This window comes from Geotrypetes seraphini, chromosome 1, assembly GCF_902459505.1.
Source record: "Geotrypetes seraphini chromosome 1, aGeoSer1.1, whole genome shotgun sequence".
NCBI classification, from domain to species: Eukaryota; Metazoa; Chordata; class Amphibia; order Gymnophiona; family Dermophiidae; genus Geotrypetes; species Geotrypetes seraphini.
Genome location: NC_047084.1, coordinates 357,995,033 through 358,017,892, shown reverse-complemented (window position 1 = coordinate 358,017,892; position 22,860 = coordinate 357,995,033). Strand labels below are relative to the sequence as shown.

The 22,860-nt window shown below is 44.9% G+C and overlaps 1 protein-coding gene across 5 annotated transcripts in view; it reads left to right on the top strand.

Annotated features, from left to right (window-relative positions):
• WDFY3 (WD repeat and FYVE domain containing 3) overlaps positions 1-22,860 on the top strand; it is a 642,313-nt gene that overhangs the window by 467,103 nt on the left and 152,350 nt on the right. For all 5 annotated transcript variants that reach the window (XM_033914678.1, XM_033914667.1, XM_033914648.1 and 2 more), the window contains 3 exons: positions 301-483; positions 9,734-9,891; positions 22,779-22,856. In XM_033914678.1, the coding sequence (XP_033770569.1) occupies positions 301-483; positions 9,734-9,891; positions 22,779-22,856 (419 nt within the window). The remainder of the gene's footprint in view (positions 1-300; positions 484-9,733; positions 9,892-22,778; positions 22,857-22,860) is intronic.

Genomic DNA, 22,860 nt, shown 5'->3' with positions numbered 1-22,860 from the left:
TTACTTTGTCCTATTTCACTTTCTATTGTCATACATCACCACAAACAAATCCAATACTCTGAGCTTTTCTTAATAATATGGGCCTTTATAAATAACTATATATTAATGCAAAATGTTATACTACTTTTATGTATTTGAATTGCTCCTTGTATTTTTTAAAAATACTGAATAAAAATTTATTGAATTATGTTCATATGTATTCCCAGATCTGTTAGTACTTCCTATGTAAACAGACTAGTCACATTTCCATATACAGCAACAATTTGTAGACATTTCTTTTTCTTATTTTGCCTTACACAGGGCGCCAGCTTCTTTTAAAAGCTGTAAACCGAGTCTGGACTGAGTTGATACACAGTAAGAAGCAGATTCTGGAGGAGATATTCAAAGTCATCCTTCCCATCAACGATCGAGGTCATGTTGACATTGCACTTGCAAGACCTTTAATCGAGGAAGCGGCTTTAAAATCCTGGCAGAATCACTTGGGTAAGTGTATATTCTTTGTGGTCCTTTTTTGAAATTGTCAACTTCTTATTTAAAATGCTGTATTCATGTAAAAGAGAATTTGTATTGGTAAAAGAATTGCATTTGCTTTAGTTACCTGATTGCAAAAAACAAAATTAAAAAAATTCAAGAGTAAGGGTAGAATTATTAATATGCCAAAAGGTTCAAACTGGAAACAGTGGTGTCCTACAGTAAGTATAAATGTGTCAGACACATTTTACTGTACTAGGAATTCATAAGTACATTATCTTGGCTAGTTTAAGTGAGTTTAAATGGCACAAGAAATCATTTTATTCGCGAATAATACTACCTTCAGTCCGTATAGAGCAATAATAAATCATTGATCAGGTATTTGAAATTCCTACTGCGCATATAAAAAGTGTTTGCATTCAGTTGAAGATAGCCCAGTATCATTGTCCAGTATCTTCAGAGTTTACAAGACATCAAGAACCAAAACAAATGCCCCAGCAAAGTCCCACATTGCCCCACATAAAGCTCTCAAAATGGATTATTTCTAAAGCATCAGAGTGAATTATAAATTAACAGAAATCAATCAATAATTTTATTTCATGAAAACGGAATTAATTTATCCCAGACAATTCTGCAAAATCTATGCCAGTTTCCGTCCCATATATCTTATCATAATGGTGAAGAGAAAATCTGCTTACATGGATAAGATGTTTCTTACAGCTTAAATAATGTTCTTTGAGAATGCTCATGACCTATCTAGGTCTGTTAATACCATTGAAATCTCTAGTGGATCTTCTATGGAGATAAAATCTCCAGATCAAAAAACCAAAACAGTACACTCTTCCACATCTGGCGAAACCTAACTTCTAAAAACGACTCTTCCCCCTCCCCCACCCTCCCATCTCCAAATGACTTAGCCAATTTTTTCAACGAGAAGATCACTACCATAAAGAGTTCGTTCCCCCCAGCTATCTCTTACAACTCTCTTCCTCTGAAAGACTCCGACCCTATCCCTGCTGACAGATCATGGACTACTTTCGAACCTGTATCCGAGCCCCAGATCTCTAAACTCTGCCTGAAACTTAAATCCTGCAAGTGCATCCTAGATCCTTTCCCATCCTACCTCTACGAAAACATCCCAGCGCAGGCCATCTCTTCCCTTACAAACCTTATAAACAAAGCTTTACTATCGGGCCTGTTCTCCTCAGAAATGGGCCACATTGCCTTGTCCCCTCTTCTGAAAAAAGCCGATCTTGACCCTTCCTTACCATCGAACTACCGCCCCATAGCCAACATCCCTCTTTTAACAAAACTTCTGGAGACCATAGTCGCTACCCAGTTCTCCTCTTACCTAGAGAGATTCTCCATCCTCCAACACTACCAATTCGGATTTAGGCCCAACTTCAGCACCGAGTCCCTCCTAGTTTCCCTAATCTCAAAGGTGCAACAACTACACACCCAAAACAAATTTGCTGTTCTCCTACAGTTCGATCTCTCCGCAGCTTTCGACGTCGTGCACCAAGACATACTAATCTACCAACTTTCCGAGATAGGAATAGACTCCTTTGTCCTAAAGTGGTTCTCAAACTTCCTTCGCGCATGTTCCTACATTGTCAACGCAAACGGCTCCAAATCCACTTCGTGGACACCATCCTGCGGGGTCCCACAGGGCTCTCCCCTATCCCCTATCCTCTTCAACATGTATATGACCTCCCTGAAGCTTCTCAAAATATCCCCCCTTGAAACAATTTACACATATGCAGACGATATCCTTATCCTCCTCGAAACAGACCAGAACCTTACAAACCTCCAAGAGAACATCACCTCATGCATAATGAGACTTCATGCCTGGTCCCTCTCTGTTCAGATGAAATTAAATGAATCAAAGACAAAACTACTCTGGCTCGGCCCAAAGTTAGCACACCTGCCCACCCTCTTCACTCTACCCACAGGTCCCGCTCTTCGCCTTGAGTTCTCAAGCAAGGTCCTCGGCATCATTATCGATTCCTCCCTCTCCCTAAACGATCACCTGAACTCCTTGGCAAAATCATGTTTTTTCAGCCTCCACATGCTGAGGAAAGTTAGATCCTATTTCCACCAAAAACACTTCACCGTCCTGGTACAATCCATCATCTTATCCAAACTCGATTACTGTAATGCCATTTACCTGTGCCTAACAAAAAAAAGTCTTCACAGACTCCAGCTCATCCAGAATACTGCGGCCAAATTGATTTTTGCTAAACGCAAATTTGATCATGTCTCCCCCTTACTTACCAATCTTCACTGGCTCCCTGTACTTTCCAGAATTCACTTCAAATGCTCCTGTCTAGCTTTCAAGATAATTCATGGCATCCTTCCGCCACTAATCCCTCTATCCTTCCTCGCCCAAACGCCTGCTACCACCAGATCCGCCCACAGACATAAACTATCCTTCCCCTCTCTACGTGGCATCCCCCACGCAGGCAAACTGGGAAGATCCCTCCTCTCCAAAATCACGGGCCTTTGGAACGATCTCACTATCCCGCTGCGGAACCTGGGCTCCCTCCAACTGTTCCGGAAACAACTGAAAACCTGGCTTTTCTCTAATATATAACATCTCCTTCTTATTTCCCCTCTTTTCATATGCCCTTGTAAACTCTCTCTCCCCTCTCTTCTTGTATTTTTAAGCTTTGTAAACCGTGTCGAGCTCCGCTTCCGTGGAGATGATGCGGTATATAAACTTAAGGCTTAGTTTACTTTAGTTTAGTTTAGTGGGATACTCACCAAGGTATTCCAGAAATGGTATCTAGCAACACTTACCAACCTTTCTTTATTTAGGATAACTCCACTGCCTATGGTAAAGTTCCAACTAACCCGATCTTTTGCCACCCTAAAGAACTGACATTAGGAGTGCATTTATTAAACCTCTGCTGAGTGATATATGACCTTGTTGATGACATAATCTGCTTATGCATTATAGTAACATAGTATGGCAAATAAAGACATGTACTGTACAGTCCATCTAGTTTTCCCAACAAGACATATAGCTATTAGAGGTAAAAGAAAATCATTTAGAAAGTGGAAGGATGATCTGACTTAAGATAATAGGAAACAGTATAAGGAATGGCTAGTCAATGCAAGGCGCTAATAAGGCAGGCAAAGACAGAAATTGAAAAGAAGATTGTGTTGGAGGCAAAAACACATAGTTAAAACATTTTAGGTATATTAGAAATGAGAAGCTGGTAAATTAATCAGTTGGAACCACTAGATGACTGAGGAGTAAAAGGAGCACTCAGGGAAAATGAAGCCATAGCAGAGAGATTAAATTAATTCTTTGCGTTAGTCCTCACCAAGGAAGATGTAGGGGAGATACCAGTGCCAGAAATTGTATTAATTGCTGATGAGTCAGAGAAACGGAAACAAATCTCTGTAACACTGGAAGATGTAATAGGGCAATTTGAGAAATTGAAAAGTAGCAAATCACCTGGACCAGATGGTGTATATCCCAGAGTACTGATAGAATTGAAAACTGAACTTGCAGCACTACTGTTTCTAATTGTTAATCTTTAAAATACAGCACAATATGGAAGACTGGAGGGTGACATCTTAAAGCCAGTTTTAAAAAAGAGTTCCAGAGGTGATCAAAAACATTATAGACCATTGAATTTGGTTCATAGTTGAAAACATGCAGGACAATCGAGCGTTGACAATACTGAGCAGAAAATTGCGTACAGGACATCAGTGCGCCGGACTTAAACTTAATTTTAAAGTGCTCTGGGGGGGGTTTCGGGAGGGAACCCCTGCAGTTAAGTTAGTACTGTTTGCACTGCCGTTGGGTGGGGGTGTTGGGGGGGAATCCCCACATTATAGGAAAAAATGTCAATTTCCTCTGTAATGTGTGGGGGGTTCCCCCCACAGTCCCCCAATGGCAGCGGCAACAGTACTAGCTTAAGTGGGGTGTTCCCCCTCCACATCTCCCCTCAGAGCACTGTAAAATTAAGTTTAAGTCCGGCGCGCTGATGTCCTACGCGCAATTTTCTGCTCAGATTTGTCAGTGCTTGATTGTCTCACGCGCTTTTGTCCCATCACCATTGAATTTGACCATAGTACTGGGCAAAATGATAGGGACCGTTATATAGAACAAAATTACAGAGCATATAGTACATAAGCATGGATTAATGAGACAAAATCAACATGGATTTGGTCAAGAGAAATCTCTCACCAATATGTTAAATTTCTTTGAAAGGGTGAGTAAACATATGGGTAAAGGTGAGCTGGATTTTCAAAAGACATTTGACAAAGTACATAATGAAAGACTTCTGAGGAAATTAGAAAGTCATGGAATAAGAGGTAATGTCCTATTATGGATTAAGAACTGGTTAAAAGATAGAAAACAGAGAGTAGGTTTAAATGGTCATTATTCTCAATGTAGAAGGGTAAATAGTGAGGTTTAAAAAAAAAGAACAAAAAAAAACCCCACTACACAGCTAAAATTATAAATCACATAAACCAAAAAGCTGTGGATATAAATGAGAACAGGCAATTTCAACTGCAAGTATGTTGCAGGAGGAAAAGCCTCAGGACCCTGTCAGGGAAAAACACTCCTCTAACTAGAGAGAGTAAAAAACTTAATTGGCATAAAAACCTCCTAAACGGCAAAGGTTTTGCTCAAATAAAGGCTACTTAACTTGCTCAATGTTATTTATAAAGAGAACATGAAAACTTATCTTCAGCGTGCAATCCAGCACAGGCTCCCAACCCCACCGACGATGGCCAAGCATTTTACCTCATGGCTGCTTCAGGGAAATAGGGAGGAATGAGCTTGTATCTGGCACACTATGTTCTCACTCATGCCCTTGCTAACTTCCCTATGAGGAAAGACTAAAGCGGCTAGGGATCTGTAGCCTGGAGAAAAGATAGCTCAGGGAAGATATGATAAAGGTCTATAAAATGCTGAGAGGTATGAAATAGGTAGATGTGAATTGCTTGTTTATTTTTTTCCAACAATAATAGGACTAGGAGGCATGCAACAAAGCTCCTAAGTAGTATATTTAAAACAAACTGGAGAAAATATTTCTTTACTCAATGCGCAATTAAACTCTGGAAATTTTTTGATGGAGAATGTGATGAAAGCGGCAGTCATATTAGCAGGGTTTAATAAAAGGTTTGGATAATTTCCTAAAACAAAAGTCCATAAATCATTATTAAGATGGACTTGGCGAAATCTGCTGCTTATTCCTAGGATAAGCAGCACATAATATGTTTTACTCTTTTTTTTTTTTTTTTTTTTTAAGTTCAATAATATTTTTATTGAAGTTTCAATACAGAACAAAGGAATGAAATGCAATCTTTACATGGATACTGAGCATCAATATGATAACAATGAGATGACAAAGGGAATTACTCATTTGCAGATGATGCCACACTGTATTTCTCCCTCTTATATATTTTACTCTTTAGGACTCTTTGGTTTTGCTACTTGTGACCTGGGCTGATGGACCTTCGGTTTGTCCCAGTATGACATGATAATGTAAGAATTGCCAACTGGGACAGACTGAAGGTCCATCAAGCCTGTTTTCAACAGTGACCAACCCAGATTGCAAGTAGCTAGAGCCAAAGTAGTACAACAGATTTTATGCTGCTTATCCTAGGAATAAGCAGTGGATTTCCCCAATCCATCTTAATAATGGCCTAGGGACTTCTCTTTTAGGAAATTATCCAAGCCTGTTTTAAACCCCACTAAGCTAACTGATTTCACTACATTCTCCAGCAACGAATTCCAGAGTTTAATTACACATAGTAACATAGTAGATGACGGCAGATAAAGACCCGAATGGTCCATCCAGTCTGTCCAACCTGATTCAATTTAAATTTTTTTTTTTTTTCTTCTTCTTAGCTATTTCTGGGCAAGAATCCAAAGCTTTACCCGGTACTGTGCTTGGGTTCCAACTGCCAAAATCTCTGTTAAGACTTACGGTACTCCAGCCCATCAACACCCTCCCAGCCATTGAAGCCCTCCCCTGCCCATCCTCCACCAAACGGCCATACACAGACACAGACCTAGTTCAATATTTAATATTATTTTCTGATTCTAAATCTTCTGTGTTCATCCCACCCTTCTTTGAACTCAGTCACAGTTTTACTCTCCACCACCTCTCTCGGGAGCGCATTCCAGGCATCCACTACCCTCTCTGTAAAGTAGAATTTCCTAACATTGCCCCTGAATCTACCACCCCTCAACCTCAAATTATGTCCTCTGATTTTACCATTTTCCTTTCTCTGAAAAAGATTTTGTTCTACGTTAATACCCTTTAAGTATTTGAATGTCTGAATCATATCTCCCCTGTCTCTCCTTTCCTCTAGGGTAAAGAAATATTTGTGTAAAGAAATATTTTCTCTGGTTTTTTTTTTTAAATCTACTACATAGCTTCATCGCATGCCCCCTTGTCCTAGTATTTTTGGAAAGAGTGAATAAGCGATTCACATATAAGCACATAAGCACATAAGCAATGCCTCTGCCGGGTCAGACCTGAGGTCCATCGTGCCCAGCAGTCCGCTCACGCGGCGGCCCAACAGGTCCAGAACCTGCATAATAATCCTCTATCTATATCCCTCTATCCCCTTTTCCAACAGGAAATTGTCCAATCCTTTCTTAAACCCCAGTACCGTACTCTGCCCTATTACATCCTCTGGAAGCGCATTCCAGGTGTCCACCACCCGCTGAGTAAAGAAAAACTTCCTAGCATTTGTTTTGAATCTATCCCCTTCCAATTTTTCCGAGTGCCCTCTTGTTCTTTTATGTTTTGAAAGTTTGAAGAATCTGTCTCTCTCCACTTTCTCTATGCCCTTCATGATCTTGTAGGTCTCTATCATGTCTCCTCTGAGTCTCCGCTTTTCCAGGGAGAAGAGCTCCAGCTTCTCCAATCTTTCAGTGTATGAAAGGTTTTCCATGCCCTTAATCATTCGTGTCGCTCTCCTCTGGACCCTCTCAAGTATTGCCATATCCTTCTTAAGGTGCGGTGACCAATACTGAACACAGTACTCCAGGTGCGGGCGCACCATTGCCCGATACAACGGCAGGATGACTTCTTTTGTTCTGGTCGTAATACCATTTTTAATAATACCCAACATTCTGTTCGCTTTCTTCGCGGCTGCTGCGCATTGCGTCGTTGACTTCATTGTTGTATCCACCAGTACACCCAGATCTCTTTCAAGGTTACTTCCCTCTAATACTAGTCCCCCCATTTGGTAGCTGAACATCGGGTTCTTTCTCCCTATATGCATGACCTTGCATTTCCCTACATTGAATTTCATCTGCCATTTATTCGCCCACTCTTCCAGTTTGATCTTGATTTGTCTTTGCCATTTTCAGAGCACAGACTGTTGAAGTCTGCCCAGCACTGGCTTTGTTCTCCAATTACTGAGGTTGTCTTTGAAGCCCCACTCCAGCCTGTCCAAATTTGTCCAGCCACAATCCGGGCACAAACCATAGAAGTCTGCCCGGCACTGGCTTTGCTTCCCAATTACTGAGGTTGTCTTTGAAGCCCCACTCCAGCCTGTCCAAATTTGTCCAGCCACAATCCGGGCACAAACCATAGAAGTCTGCCCGGCACTGGCTTTGCTTCCCAATTACTGAGGTTGTCTTTGAAGCCCCACTCCAGCCTGTCCAAATTTGTCCAGCCACAATCCGGGCACAAACCATAGAAGTCTGCCCGGCACTGGCTTTGCTTCCCAATTACTGAGGTTGTCTTTGAAGCCCCACTCCAGCCTGTCCAAATTTGTCCAGCCACAATCCGGGCACAAACCATAGAAGTCTGCCCGGCACTGGCTTTGCTTCCCAATTACTGCAGTTACCATCTAATCACTGCTAAGTTTGTTTGATTCCATTTATTCCATTCACACATTTTTGAGTCCCATTACCATTTTCATCTCCACCACCTCCATGAAAATGTACTTCCTTTTGGTATTCCTCAATTGGTCCCCCTCCAACGTAAATTCATATCCTCTGATTCAATCACCTTTCTATCTCTGGAAAAGGGTTGTTTGTATACAACACCTTTCAAGTATTTGAATGTCTGTATCATATCACCCCTGTTTCTTCTATCCTCCAGGGTATACATCTTCAGGTCATCAAGTGTCTCCTCATATGTCTTATAACACAAAACCATTTTCATCGCTTTTCTCTGAACCGCTTTAATTTTTACATCCTTAACAAGATATGGCCCCCAAAACTGAACACAATACTCTATGGGTTCTCACCAACTATTTGTACAGGGACATCAACACCTCCTGTTCTTCTGCTGGTTATACCCTTCCACAAGCAGCCTAGCATCCTTCTGTCCATGGCCACTGCTTTGTCACTTTGTTTTGTCACCTTGAGATCCTCAGACACCATTACCCCAAGGTCCCTCTCCTGAACTGTGCTCATCAGTCTCTCGCCTCCTTTCATTTATATCTCCTTTAGGTTTCTGTACCCCAAGTGCATTACTCTGCACTTGTTCAAATTAAATTTGAAACTGCCAAACCTTTGACCATTCTTCTCATTTGTAGAGATCTGTTCTCATGGCTTCTGCTCCCTCCAGAGTGTCCACTCTATTGGCAATATTTGTATCATCTGCAAAAAGGCAAACCTTTCATTCTAATCCTACAGCAATGTCTCTCACAATATATTAAACAGAATAGTCTTCAGTACCAACTCCTAAGGCATACCACTACTCACCTTCCTTTCCTCTGAGCAAATTACATTTACATTACATATGCTGCTTTGGATTTATTTTTGTTGTGATATGTAATTTGCATGCTTTCATTTTTATTATGTTTTTTTATGGCTTGATTTGCCTTTCATGTTTTACCCCCCTTCCATTAGGCTTACATAAGAGCAGTGCTTCATGGTTGCCCTTCTTCTGATAGTTATCTTTATTTGAGTGATTTGAATGCGTGTGGAGTGGGAGACCCTGTAATCCTATGGAGGAGAAGGCAGATGAGACAAAATGTCCTGCTTTCCTTCTACAGACTGGAGAGAAGAAAAGAGGATCACAAAGGAGGAAAGCAAAAAGAGGATTGTATGATGGGGAATGAAAAAAGAGTAAGAGAGGGACCGCATGGAGGATGGAAATGAGAGGATCATGCTAAATTTGATTTGTGTGCCAAGAGGATCCAGAATACTCTAAACTTAAGTGTTCCATACATTGCAAAAAGATTGACAAAAATTGATCTAGAAGGAAATATAACTAAAGTTAGGAAAATATAAAGTCAACTTATATTTGCTGTGTTTCTTTCTCAGCACACGAGAAAAAGTACATAAGTAAAGGGGAAACTTTAGTTCCAAGCACACAGTCAAAGCTATCCCGTGTCAGCAGTGGATTTGGCCTTTCTAAACTAACTGGATCAAGGAGGAACCGAAAAGAAAGTGGACTCAACAAGCATAACCTCTCCTCTCAGGTATATCATACCATTTTGTATTATAGAATCTACTAGTCTTTAAGCCCGTTACATTAACGGGTGCTAGAATACTGTTCACCCTCTATGTTGCTCCTTCCATTCACTGCCCTCTCTTCTCTTTCCATCTCTCTCTCTCTCTCCCATATGGCCTCTCTCCATCTCCTCCTTCCTTTTGCCTTGGTCTGGCATACCTTCCTCCTTCCCTCCAAGCCATTCTCTCCCCCTCTGCTCCCTTTCCTCATTTAACTACTTCATTGGTCAGCAGCAGCATTCACAATTCATTGCTGTTGCTGGCTTCAGGTCTTTCTCTCTGGCCGGTCCTGTCTTCATGAAAACAGGAAGTAGGCAGGACCGGCCAGAGAGGAAGGCCTGAAGCCGGCAACAGCAGTGAATTGTAAACGCTGCTGCTGCCTGAAGCACCCGAGGCAGACGCTTCTCTCCCCTCCCAGTCCAACCCCCGCTGACTCTGCGACCCTCCCAGCAAGATGACTTTAAGATCAAACCTCCCTCCAGCGTTGACAACCGCAGCACGCTAAACAGGCTGCTTTGGCTTTCTTCTGCCGTTAAGTCTATCTGTTGCGTCATTGATGACGTCATCGGTGACGCGGCAGAGGGACTCAACTGCAGAAGAAAGCCTGAAGCAGCCTGTTTAACGTGCAGCGACTGCCAACGCTGGAGGGATGTTTGTACCGGTGCAGAAGCGATATGTCTCTCCCCCTCCAGTCCCTGAGCAGCACTTTGCTGCGGCGCATCCTCCCATGGGGGGAGGGGGGATTTGCACAGTGGGAGCCGGGTGAGAGCGGCGATCTCCAGTTGAGGGGGGGTTTGCACAGTGGGAGCCGGGTGAGAGCGGCGATCTCCAGTTGGGGGGGGTTTGCACAGTGGGAGCCGGGTGAGAGTGGCGATCTCCAGTTGGGGGGGGGTAGCACAGTGGGAGCCGGGTGAGAGCGGCGATCTCCAGTTGGGGGGGGGGTAGCACAGTGGGAGCCGGGTGAGAGCGGCGATCTCCAGTTGGGGGGGGGGGTTTGCACAGTGGGAGCCGGGTGAGAGCGGCGATCTCCAGTTGGGGGGGGTTTGCACAGTGGGAGCCGGGTGAGAGCGGCGATCTCCAGTTGGGGGGGGTAGCACAGCGGGAACCGGGTGAGAGCGGTGAGCTCCAGTTGGGGGGGTTTGCACAGTGGGAGCCGGGTGAGAGCGGTGATCTCCAGTTGGGGGGGGTTTGCACAGTGGGAGCCGGGTGAGAGAGGCGATCTCAAGTTGGGGGGGGGGAGTTTGCACAGTGGGAGCTGGGTGAGAGCGGCGATCTCCAGTTGGTTTTTTTTGTTTGTTTGTTTTAAATTGAAAGCCAGCGCTGCAGCTCCTCTCTCGATCCTGGTGCAGTTCGAGAGAGGAGCCGGTACCATTCACAGTGAGAGGCGGGGTTGAGGAAGGCCGCTGCAGCTGTGTAATTTTTTTTTTATTTGAAAGCCGCCGCGAGCAAGTGGTGACGTAAAACCCGCGCATGCGCAGTCGTGTTTCCGCGACGGGATCAGGGAACATGTTTTTTAGTGCGCATGCGCGGCCTATCATTTTATTATATTAGATTGCCACTCTGAATGCCATAGCTTCAAATCTAGCCTTTTCTCTTTAAAGATGCCTACGAGATTTAGATTATAGGATCAATCACATATGAGACTCAGACAAAAAGCATATACCAGACACTCCCCTTCTCCCTTTCATTCTTGCCATTCTCCTCTCGTTTTATTTTTAAATAATGTAATCCCACCCGTTTCCCTTTTGTGCCATGTCTCATCAGTAATATCTTGTGGTTTGTATTTTCTATTCCCCGTTTTTACTTAAATTTTAAATTTTGTATGATGCATTAGAAGCACCTTGGCTCCTTGAGCTGCATCAAACTAGAGATGCATCAACATCAAGAGAGGTTTAACCTTCCTCTGTATCATGTGTTTTTTAAAAAAGGCCATTAAGATTGGGCATCCTTCACTCTCCTACAGAGGAAGAGGAAGGATTTGTCCTCAGTGCTGAGGGATGCAGATACAGGACATCAGGTGTATGCCAGGGAACACCAACCTCAATCCCCCTCAAGGCTCAGTGCCAAGAGCTTTGAGGCATCAAGATCATTGGTGCCCTCAAAGCTCCCCCAACATGAGGACAGCTCACCCTCTGGCACTTCAGAGTTGGCACCCCAGCTTCCAAGAAGGCAAGACCTTGCATCTAATATTCCTCAGGTGTCTGAAGTACATAGGTGCACCAACTGAATCCCAGTCTGTCTCATGGGCAGATACAAGGAACACATGGATTGCTTTTATGTAAGGCAAGAAGGAATGGCTTTGACGTCGTCAATGTTGAAACTTGAGGGGTGCACTCCATCCTCAAGCCCTGTGTATTGCCTGCATGTTGAAGGACATCGAGGTCTATGCACAGTGGGCCGGTATCAAACACCAACCCTCCGGAGAAGGAAGTGTGCCTGGTGCCTTGATGGCCCAGGTCTGACCAGACTGTCTGTCATTTGAGGCAGGCAGAGACTCAAATGTTTCTGAAGGAATACTTTTATCAGTAAGATTCTAAGCACTTCTGGCTGTCTGGAGAAGATACAGAGGCTTTCTCAGAGGAGGGGGTCTACTAGTCTTCCTTTAGATCCCTCACCTCCAATTGAAAGACAGAAGTCCCCCCCCCCCCCAGAGGAGCTCTATTTCTTCAAGTTTTTAGGGGTGGGAAGGGAGATAACTAAGTCCATCTCATTTCATTTGGAAATTGGAGACGAGTCTCTGGTTAAAGTGTGACCCAGTTTGGGGTCCCAAAAATGAGACATTGAACAGAAGCGGAACCTAGGCTCATTCCAATTATTCCGAAAGCATCTGAAAACCTGGCTTTTCTCCAAAGCGTAAAGCTATCTATTTAAAATGTAAAGCTAGTTATCCTCTTCATAACCTCTAATTTCTTATTATGTCCTTCCCCTCATTTATTGAACTACCTGTAAACCATGTCGAGCTCTATCTTTATGGAGATGATGCGGTATACAAACATAAGGTTTAGTGTAGATTAGTTTAGAAGTGATATAAGAAGAATAGGAAAGGTTTAGGTATTAACATTGTAGGTGGCACAGATTGTAAATCAGAATTGGAGGAATAATAAAAGTAGCAAAAATTTCAGTGTCCACCTCATCATCATTGTCATTGATGCTGCTGTTGTCGTTTAAAAAAAAAAAAAAAAAGGCAAAAGCTCATTGCCTGTTGAATCTGATAAAATGTTTAGAAGTGTTCGGGTGCCTAGAAAAGATGGTGTATTTGATGTTGATGAATATAGGATTTTTAACATTTTGGGGATTCAGGTGCATTTTAAAAAGGTTTCTGTAAAGTCAAATTGGCCAATTCTTTATGGTTGTGGTTACTTTATTTATGTCCTACCTTTCTCCAACCAAAAACATACACAATAAAATTTGCAAACCAAATATGATACATATTCAAATAAATATATATTAAATCTAAGCAGTTCAAACATTCTTGGCAGTTCAAGTGAGCTTATTTAGCAGGGATTGATGCAACCTTGTCTTGAATGAGAGCAGATCCTGTGTTGATTTCAGTGCAAGAGGTAGTGTATTATCCCAGGACAAGCAGGCAGCATATTCTCACATGTGGGTGACGTCATCCACGGAGCCCCAGCGCGGACAGCTTTTCAAGCAAACTTGATTGAAGTTTCAAGTTTGCACACTGCACCACGCATGTGTGTGCCTTCCTGATCCACTAGAGGGCGCATACCCTCCTCATGGTCCTCAGTTCTTAGTTTTCCGCTGAGCCAGAAAGACCCTGTCTCTCTTCTCTGCGTTCTTCTAAGTGCCTTTCTGGCACCGCGGCTTCTTTATTTTGTTAAGGAGTCGCTGTGCGTTTGTTAATTGATCGTGTATTTCTTTGTTTCAAAAAAAAAAAAAAAAAAAAAAGGACTTTTTATTGTGTTTTTCCTCCGGCAGGCCTTTCTGGGGCCTCAGCCATGCGGCTAGGCCTCATTTGCCTGCAGCTGTATTTTCTTCTTCCCTGGCCTCTCTCTGGGCTCACCTTGTGTGAGCAGAATGGCCGGGACCCTCTTCCTTCGTTGGAATCGGACTGTGCAGCTTCGATCCCCGGTAAGTTTTTCTTTCTTTCCTTCTTCTAGGTGCGTTACCTTGGTAACGCCACCGGCTGAGTCTCAGGCATTCCAGGCATCGAGTGCGATCGTGCCCGCCTCGACGGGACCTCCGATGCGTGCCTCCTTTCATGGGAATACTCTTCACGAGGTTGCCCTTATGGAGCGTACTGCTGCACCTTTCTTACCAGTTTCATTGGTACGGTGCCGACTTCTGAACCTCGACGTCGACTGGGGCTTCGTGCCTCGACGTCGACTGAGGCTGCGTTCGTCGACGGAGGCTTTGTGCCTCGACGTCGACTGAGGTTTGGTGCCTCGACGTCGACCGAGGCTTCGTGCCTCGACGTCGACCGAGGCTTCGTGCCTCGACGTCGACCGAGGCTTCGTGCCTCGACGTCGACGGAGGCTTCGTGCCTCGACGTCGACGGAGGCTTCGTGCCTCGACGTCGACGGAGGCTTCGTGCCTCGACGTCGACGGAGGCTTCGTGCCTCGACGTCGACGGAGGCTTCGTGCCTCGACGTCGACGGAGGCTTCGTGCCTCGACGTCGACGGAGGCTTCGTGCCTCGACGTCGACGGAGGCTTCGTGCCTCGACGTCGACTGAGGCTTCGTGCCTCGACGTCGGCTGAGGCTTCGTGCCTCGGCGTCGACTGAGGTTTTCTGCCTCGACGTCGCCTGAGGCTTGTGCCTCGAGGTCGACGGAGGTTTTGTGCCTCGCCGTCGACTGAGGCTTTCGGCCTTGACGTCGCCTGAGGCTTGTGCCTCGAGGTCGACTGAGGCTTTGTGCCTCGCCGTCGACTGAGGTTTTCTGCCTCGACGTCGCCTGAGGCTTGTGCCTCGAGGTCGACTGAGGCTTTGTGCCTCACCGTCGACTGAGGCTGTGTGCCTCGACGTCGACGACGTCGACTGAGGCTGGGTGCCTCGGCGGCGTCGGAGGCTTGGTGCCTCGGCGTCGACTGAGGCTTTGTGCCTCGAAGTCGTCTGAGGCTTGGTGTCTCGACGTCGTCTGAGGCTGGGTGCCTCGGCGTCGACTGAGGCTTGGTGCCTCGGCGTCGACTGAGGCTTGGTGCCTCGAAGTCGTCTGAGGCTTGGTGCCTCGATATCGTCTGAGGCTTTGTATCTCGGCGTCGTCGGAGGCTTGGGCGCCGGCGCGACGTCTCCTGAGACTTGTGCCTCGACATCGTCTGAGGCTTTGTGCCTTGATGTCGACTGCGGCTGAGGTTTGCTGCCTCGATGTCAACCGGGGCTTGGTGTCTCGGCAGGGATGGATGCTTTGTACCTTCGACGTCGGCTGAGCCGATTGCTCCGCGTCGCCTGATGCTTGTGCTTCGGCGTCGACTGAGGCTGGGGGGGCCTCATCGTCGGCTGGCGACCGAGGCTTCGTGCCTTGCCGTTAACTGAAGCTTTGTGACTGGGCGTCGCTTGGGGCTTTGTGCCCTTGGGTTGACTGTGGCCTTGTGCCTCGGAGTCGACTGGGGTTTTGGGCTTCGGCGTCGACTGCGGGTTTGCTCCCCGGTTTCGACAGGGGCTTCGTGCCTCGACTTCGTCTGTGGCTCTGTGCCTCGGCGTCTCCGGCTCCTATTTGGTTGTGGTGCGGAGTTTGGTTTCCTGGTGGAGACTCTCTCCCTGCTCCCGCTCTATTGCTCCCGCCATGCGTCATCTCGCTTGGGGCAGAGTGGGGCTGTGGACCCTCCGGGTTCGTCTCACCACCTTTCCTTGCGTGAGTACTGCGTTCCTTGAGGCCTCTCTTGCCGAAGCCACTAACCACCTTTCAGACCGCGACCGGTCCTTCGCCTATCGGGACGCCTTCAGCTGAATCCCTTCTTCCTTGGTGGTTTTGACTCTTTCTCCGGAGGGGCCCTCCGGATACCTTTCTTGGGTTATCTCGGCCTCCTGCGCGGCAGTCGCTATAGCTGCAGCGGCTTCGGGTTGGGGTCCAGCCGGCTTCGGCGACTCCTGGCCGTCTTTTGGACTATTCTCGCATAGCCTCCGGGCTGCTCTCTTCTGGGGATTCCTCCCCTCCCTTCGGGAGGGGTGTCACCGTGTCTCCGCACTGGGAGTTTAGCCTCGCCTCTGTCGGTTGGGCTTTCCCATCCTCCGGGCTACGTCTGGTCCGGGCCCTTCGGGACCTGCACTAGTTTCTGATCTGGGAGCGTTTCAGTCTCTGTCCGCCCCGGTCTCGGGAGTCCGTCTGGGCGGACCTGGACCCAGTTTGTCTGCGCTCCTTCTTGTCTCGACCTCATGGAGAGGGCCTTGTCTGTTTATACCGGACAATGGTCCCTCTGTCCTCGGTCCGCCTCCGGTCTTTTCGGCCACTGCCTCGGCAGGCCGCCTGTCTGCGCCTGAGTCAGCTGGTGACTCAGCGGTTTTCGACCTCGGCCGAGCTGATGCTTTGGGATCTTGGGTCTCCACGGTTCATGTCCCGATGTTCGCCTGGTTTCCTCTTCGTGTTCCCCACTGCACCTGAGCATTTCAGTGATGGCAGGATAGGGATCCCGCTTCCCAGCGCTTGGATCGGATTCTTTGGTCGGGTGCGGACCGTCGCAGCCGCATCAATCTGCTGCAGCTCCGGGCCATTTTCAATGCCGGGACGGATTTTTGTTATTGGTCGATGGATTGCGGGGTCCTGGTGAGTCCCGTCATCCCGGGGGCGATGTATCCTGTGACCAAGCCAGGGTGGACAAGGTTCCCTGTTACTTTGCAGGCGAGCCCTTCGTCTTTGGCAGGGGGCGTCACCCCGCTACTTCTTTCTTTGGGCGGTGTGTTTTCGGGGCGTGCAGCATTGTCTGGTGGACACGTTGCGTCACCCCTTTTTAGCCGCATGCATGGTCGCTCCATTCTCAGACTCTGCGGCATGTGGTTGCCTGGTGGGGAACCCCACAGGTAGTTCTGTTCGCTTTGCCCCTCACTCACTGGTTGCCTCGATCTTGCTCGAGGATGTTCTCCCAGGGTTCGCATCGAGGTGGATGCTTTCCTTCTCGATTGGATGGGCAGGTTCCTCTATGGGTTCCCTTCCCTTACTTTGTTACTCCTCCTGTCGGTCTGCGCCACCATGATCTTGATGGCTCCTCGGTGGCCCTGGCAGCAGCGGTTCTCCCGGCTCCTCCAGCATGTCAGGGAGCCTCTGTTCCTACCTCTGCTCACTTCTCTGCTGTCTCAGAGTTGAGGTTTCTATTGCATTCCATTCTGCAGTCTCTACTCTTATCAGCTTCGTTCCTCGCAACGTGCCTCCCTCCTTCTGTTTCAAGTCGGTGGGGGTGTTTTCGAGGCCTCTCGAAAGATCTCCACTCGGCAATGCTATTCCCAGAAATGGTCCTGATTTGCTGCGTGGTGTGCTGAGCACCGCATGGATCCGCTCTCTGTCTCCTTGCCTTCAGTGCTGGTTTATCTGTTTCTCTTGTCTCGGTCTGGTCTCGAATTGACATCTATTCGAGCCCACCTCTTGCTTTTGCTGCCGGTCATCGGCCGCTTGATGGGACGCTGCTCTCCGTCCATCCGACGGTTCCCCGCTTTATGAAGGATCTCTTCAATGTACATCCTCCGCTCAAAGCCCTTCCGGTGGTTTGGGATCTTTGTGTGTCCTGACTCAATTGGTGCTACCTCTATTGATTCCATTGCTAGAGCTCTTTGAATTATTTCACCAGGCAGGTGGTATTCCTGGTTGCTCTCACGTCTGCTCGCGAGTCAGTGAGCTACAAGCTTTGCTTGCGGACCCGTCTTTTCCTGTATTTTTTCATGCACGGTGGTTCTGTGTACTCAACCCCAGTTCTTGCCCAAGGTGGTTTCGGACTTTCCGCTCCCTCATTTCATTGTTCTTCTGGTCTCTTTCCTGTAGCCCCACTCGCCTCCGGGCGAGGTGGCGCTTTACACACTTGACTGTAAGAGGGCGTTGACTTTTTATCTTCAACGCGCTCAGTCTCCTCAGACGGTTCCTCAATTGTTTTTGTCCCTCGACCCTAATCGGTTGGGACGCCCAGTTCCAAGCGCAACTTGTCCAACTGGTTGGCTGCTTGTATTTCCTTTTGCTACGCTCAGGCTGGTCTCGAGCTGCATGGTCAAGTTGCGGGACATATGTCCGAGCGATGGCGGCTTCTGTAGCTTTCCTCAGGTCGACGCCTATCGAGGAGATTTGCAAGGCTGCCCCTTGGTCTTCGGTTCATACTTTCACCTCCCACTACTGCCTGGATACTCTGTCCAGGAGCGATGGCCGGTTTGGCCAGTCGGTTTTGAGTAATCTGTTTTCTTGAATTGCCAACTTCCCTCCATCCCTTTTTTGGTTAGCTTGGAGGTCACCCACATGTGAGAATATGCTGCCTGCTTGTCCTGGGATAAAGCACAGTTACTTACCGTAACAGGTGTTATCCAGGGACAGCAGGCAGATATTCTCACAACCCGCCCGCCTCCCCGAGGTTGGCTTCTTTGCTAGCTATCTGAACTGAGGACCATGAGGAGGGTATGCGCCCTCTAGTGGATCAGGAAGGCACACACATGCGTGGTGCAGTGTGCAAACTTGAAACTTCAATCAAGTTTGCTTGAAAAGCTGTCCGCGCTGGGGCTCCGTGGATGACGTCACCCACATGTGAGAATATCTGCCTGCTGTCCCTGGATAACACCTGTTACGGTAAGTAACTGTGCTTTCCATTCCATTGTGCTGGCTTCAGAGAGAGAATCAGTTTGTGTAAGATTTAAGCTTAACCACCTCAAATATGGCACACTCAAGGCATGGGTGTGCAGCGAATGAAGAGCCCAACAGGACAGATAAGATTGAAATGCAGTTCGTATATATAAAGATGTTGAATGGTGCTGTCTCAAGTGAACCAACAACAAGAGTTCATATTTTATCTTCTGCTCCATGGGAGCTATCCCAACTGCATTATATATGGGGTGATATGCTTAAACCTTGATACCCCAAATAGCAGACACACTGCTGAATTCTGTTCAATCTACAAAGCTTGTATGCGCTCCTTAGGTAACCCTAAGTACATGATGGTGCAGTAATCAAGAGAAGTTAAAATTAAGACCTGCAAAGCTTTCTTGAAATCCTGTATAGCCTGTATAGCCAACATATGTTTTAATCTACTTAAAAATTTCAAGTTGTAATAAGAGAACTCCTGAGTTCTGAAGGACAACTTATTGTCCAACAAAACCCAAAGATTACATATAGACTGAAATATAGGAACAACCATCCCAACCAATTGCACAGTTGTAGGTGAAATAGAATCTAGAGTGGAAGAGACAAACAAGATTTGCATCTTCTTAACATTCAAACATAAACAATTTACCTTCATCCAGTCCAAGACCCCTTCAAAAATGACCTGCAAATTTATCAATTCAACACAGGTGTTTTCAATTTTTTACAATTGCATTTACATTTTAGTTGCCATTTGTGTCACATGACCTTCAATATATTCATCTCAGAATATTTGACTCCTGTTGCAGGCCTGTGGGCCGAAACATAATTCATATCGAGTCATTTGAACTTTTATCATACCAATAAAGCCTGACTGGTGATTGTTTCCATTGTTTTGCTGTCTGCTCCATCTCTTCTATTGCTAAACTCTATAAGGTATACCAAATGATTGTAACAATTTATACAATGGAATTAACCACATATTGAAAAGTACTACTGAAAGTACAGAGCCTTAGGACACTCCAGTCAGAAATTTAAACATTTCAGACAAATTATAACCAGTACATTGCTCTCTCCCATCAAGATAGGATTGAAACCATTGTAGGATGGTTCTAGCAAGGCCACTTTCACGCAGACAGTGCAGTAAAATCTGGTGGTCTAACATATCAAAGGTAGCAGATATATCGAGAAAAATGAAAATTTAATCAATATGCTAATCCAGATTATGATGAATCTCGTCTATAGTTTCTGCTACCAACGTCTCTACTGTGTGTCTTGCAGAAACCATACTACAATAGTTCCAATTCAGAAAATTGCGTTAAATAATCATCCAGCTACACATACACAGATTTTTCATCAAACTTTGTTAGTCAAGAATTGTGGAGCTGCAAACAATAAACCTGAGGCACTAGATAAAACAGTCAAGATCGCATTAACCATACGTTCTTAAACTTCATGAAAATTCCCCTCCATATTGCCATGGAAAATGTTAAAGAAATAGTTTCTTGAGGCTTTGTAAATGCCAACTGAAGCTATTGAGACACAGGGTGGAGGCTCTGTTTCAGCACATTAAATTTTGCATGAAGTCCCAGATTGGAATTGTACCCTCCTAAGGAAGGTGGTAGAAACAAAAAACAGTAATGGAATTGAAATAGGCATGGAATGAACACAAGAGGATCTCTAATTAGAAATGTGATGGTATAAAACTTACAAAATATAATTTGGTGCATGTATGTGGATTTGTTGAGTGGTGCATAGATGGCGACTCCTGCGGTGAAGAACTAAAGCCAGTCGGTGCTGGATAAAGGTGTAGGGTCTAGGTCCTGCATATGGTATTCCAGTTTAGGATGGGTGGGAAAGGGTTTTGACAGTAGCTTCAGTAGCTGGAACATAAAGACAGTGCTGGGCAGACTTTTTTATGGTCTGTGCCATGCAAATGACAAAATGGACTGGGATAGGATTGAGGGGGCTTTGATGGCAACTCCAGTAGTTAGAACATAAGGTCAGTGTCAGTAGCCTTTTCTATGGTCTATGTCCCAGAAATCCAAAGCAAGATCATGATCAAGTATTTTATGTCGCATTCATTGTTGATTTAAGATGATGAGTATGACTGTTGGGTAGACACTGGTTTGAACCGTTCAGGTCTTTATTTGCCGTACACCACTTTGATAGCTTTCAGACTTACAGGCAGTATAGAAGAAATGAAAATAAAATAAAAGTGAACTCCTCCCCTTTTTCAACATAAGAATAACTTGTTTGGGGCTATAGAATCTACTTTAACTAGGACCAAAACATAGGCATTTCTTTCAGTATGTCAAAATGTTTTTGCTCTCATCGTTACCTTTTTCTTCTATGGGATCCATGTAAATGTCTTATTAATTGCACAATAGATATGTTTTTGGTGATACAAAGTAGTTATGGTCTTTTCCCAAATGTTAGTGTCTCCTAATTTGATGGTGATGAATATCTAGGTCTGTCATTTAGGACAATGGGCTCCTTTTACTAAGCTGCGATAGCGTTTTTAGCGCACGCAGCTAGAACTAACACCAGCTCAATGCTGGCATTAGTGTCTAGTACGCATGACATTTTAGCGCTTGCTATTCCGTGCGTTAATGCCCTAACGCAGCTTAATAAAAGGAGCCCAATGAGTTGCACTGATAATTATAAGTTTATTGAATTTTATGTAAGGCTACAACTTGACTTCTTTTGGGATACCTGTAATTTTCTGATATTTTGTTTCATTTTTTAATATTGATCTCCTTGTATGTTTGAAAACTAAGTAGGAAAAAATGTGAGAATATTTTCTAATATTTGTGGATCTATTCTTTTTGACATTGCTGCTATTGTTTCTTTTAATCCATCCAATTTTCTCTTTTCAAGTAGTTCTTGAAATGACTGTGAAAACAGCATATATAACTTTTTTTAAATATTTCAGTCCACATATTTTGTTCTTATCAAGAAGTGCACCTTTTTGGAATGCTCTATATACTCATGTGGATAAATGTTAAAGATAATATTGAAACCATTCCTGATCTTTTTTTTGTTTTGGACTCTGTTATTAGATTGCAATCAAAAATAATTTATTGGTTTCTAAACTAAACTAAACTAAGCCTTAAGTTTATATACCGCATCATCTCCACGGAAGTGGAGCTCGACACGGTTTACAAAGCTTAAAAATATAGGAAGAGAGAGGAGAAAGATTTACAAGAGCATATGAATAGAGGGGGTGTAAACAGGAGAAGAAATGTTATATGTTAGAATATATGAATAGAGGGGATGTAAATATATGAATAGAGGGGATGTAAACAGGAGAAGAAATGTTATATGTTAGAGAAAAGCCAGGTTTTCAGTTTCTGCTTAGCCATTTTTGATGGCCTGTAGGTGTATACTATTAAACTGGAAACTTTCTGTAGATCCTAAAGTTTCTCAATGGAAAATGCAGATGATTTTATTATTAGCTATGAGGGGCCTAAGAGTAGATACAAAAAGAGGTACAATGGAAAGAATTTCAAGCAACATGGGAACTGTGTTGGTCAAATTTGTTCCCCAAAGCTCAAAGTTCTTTGTTAAACAAACAGCTTTTAATGCTAGGTTGATGCAGTTTGCATTTTCTTGATAATGGAGGAGAGTGTGGAGTATTGGTTAGAGCTACAGCTGCAGCACCCTGAGGTTGTGGGTTCAAACCCTGCATTGCTCCTTGTGACCCTGGGCAAGTCACTTAATCCTCCACTCACCCAGGTACATTACATAGATTGTGAGCCCATCGGAACAGATAGGAAAAATGCTTGAAGTACCTGTATGTAAACTACTTTCAGTGTGGTTGTAAAGCTACAAAAAAGCAGTATACAAGTCCTTTTCCCTTTTTCTTGATAATAGGAAGCTCTTTTTAACTTTTTTACTGTATATGTTGAAGATCAGTGGGTATAAGGTAGGTACTTGGGATTTAAATTTGCAGGTTTGTTGATATAAAAGACTTTGTACTATGTCATTTCAGAACTGTTGGATATAAGAACCAACATCTACAGTCTTCTCTGTACTTTGCTTTGAGGTTCAATAAAACAGATAAAAATATTTCTACCATATATTGGAATGATACAGTTGTAAGACAATGGCTGAACTTTTTTCTTTTGCTCCACAGGAAATTTCACAATGGATGTTTACTCACATTGCTGTGGTTCGAGATTTGGTGGATATGCAATATAAAGAGTATCAGGAGGTAA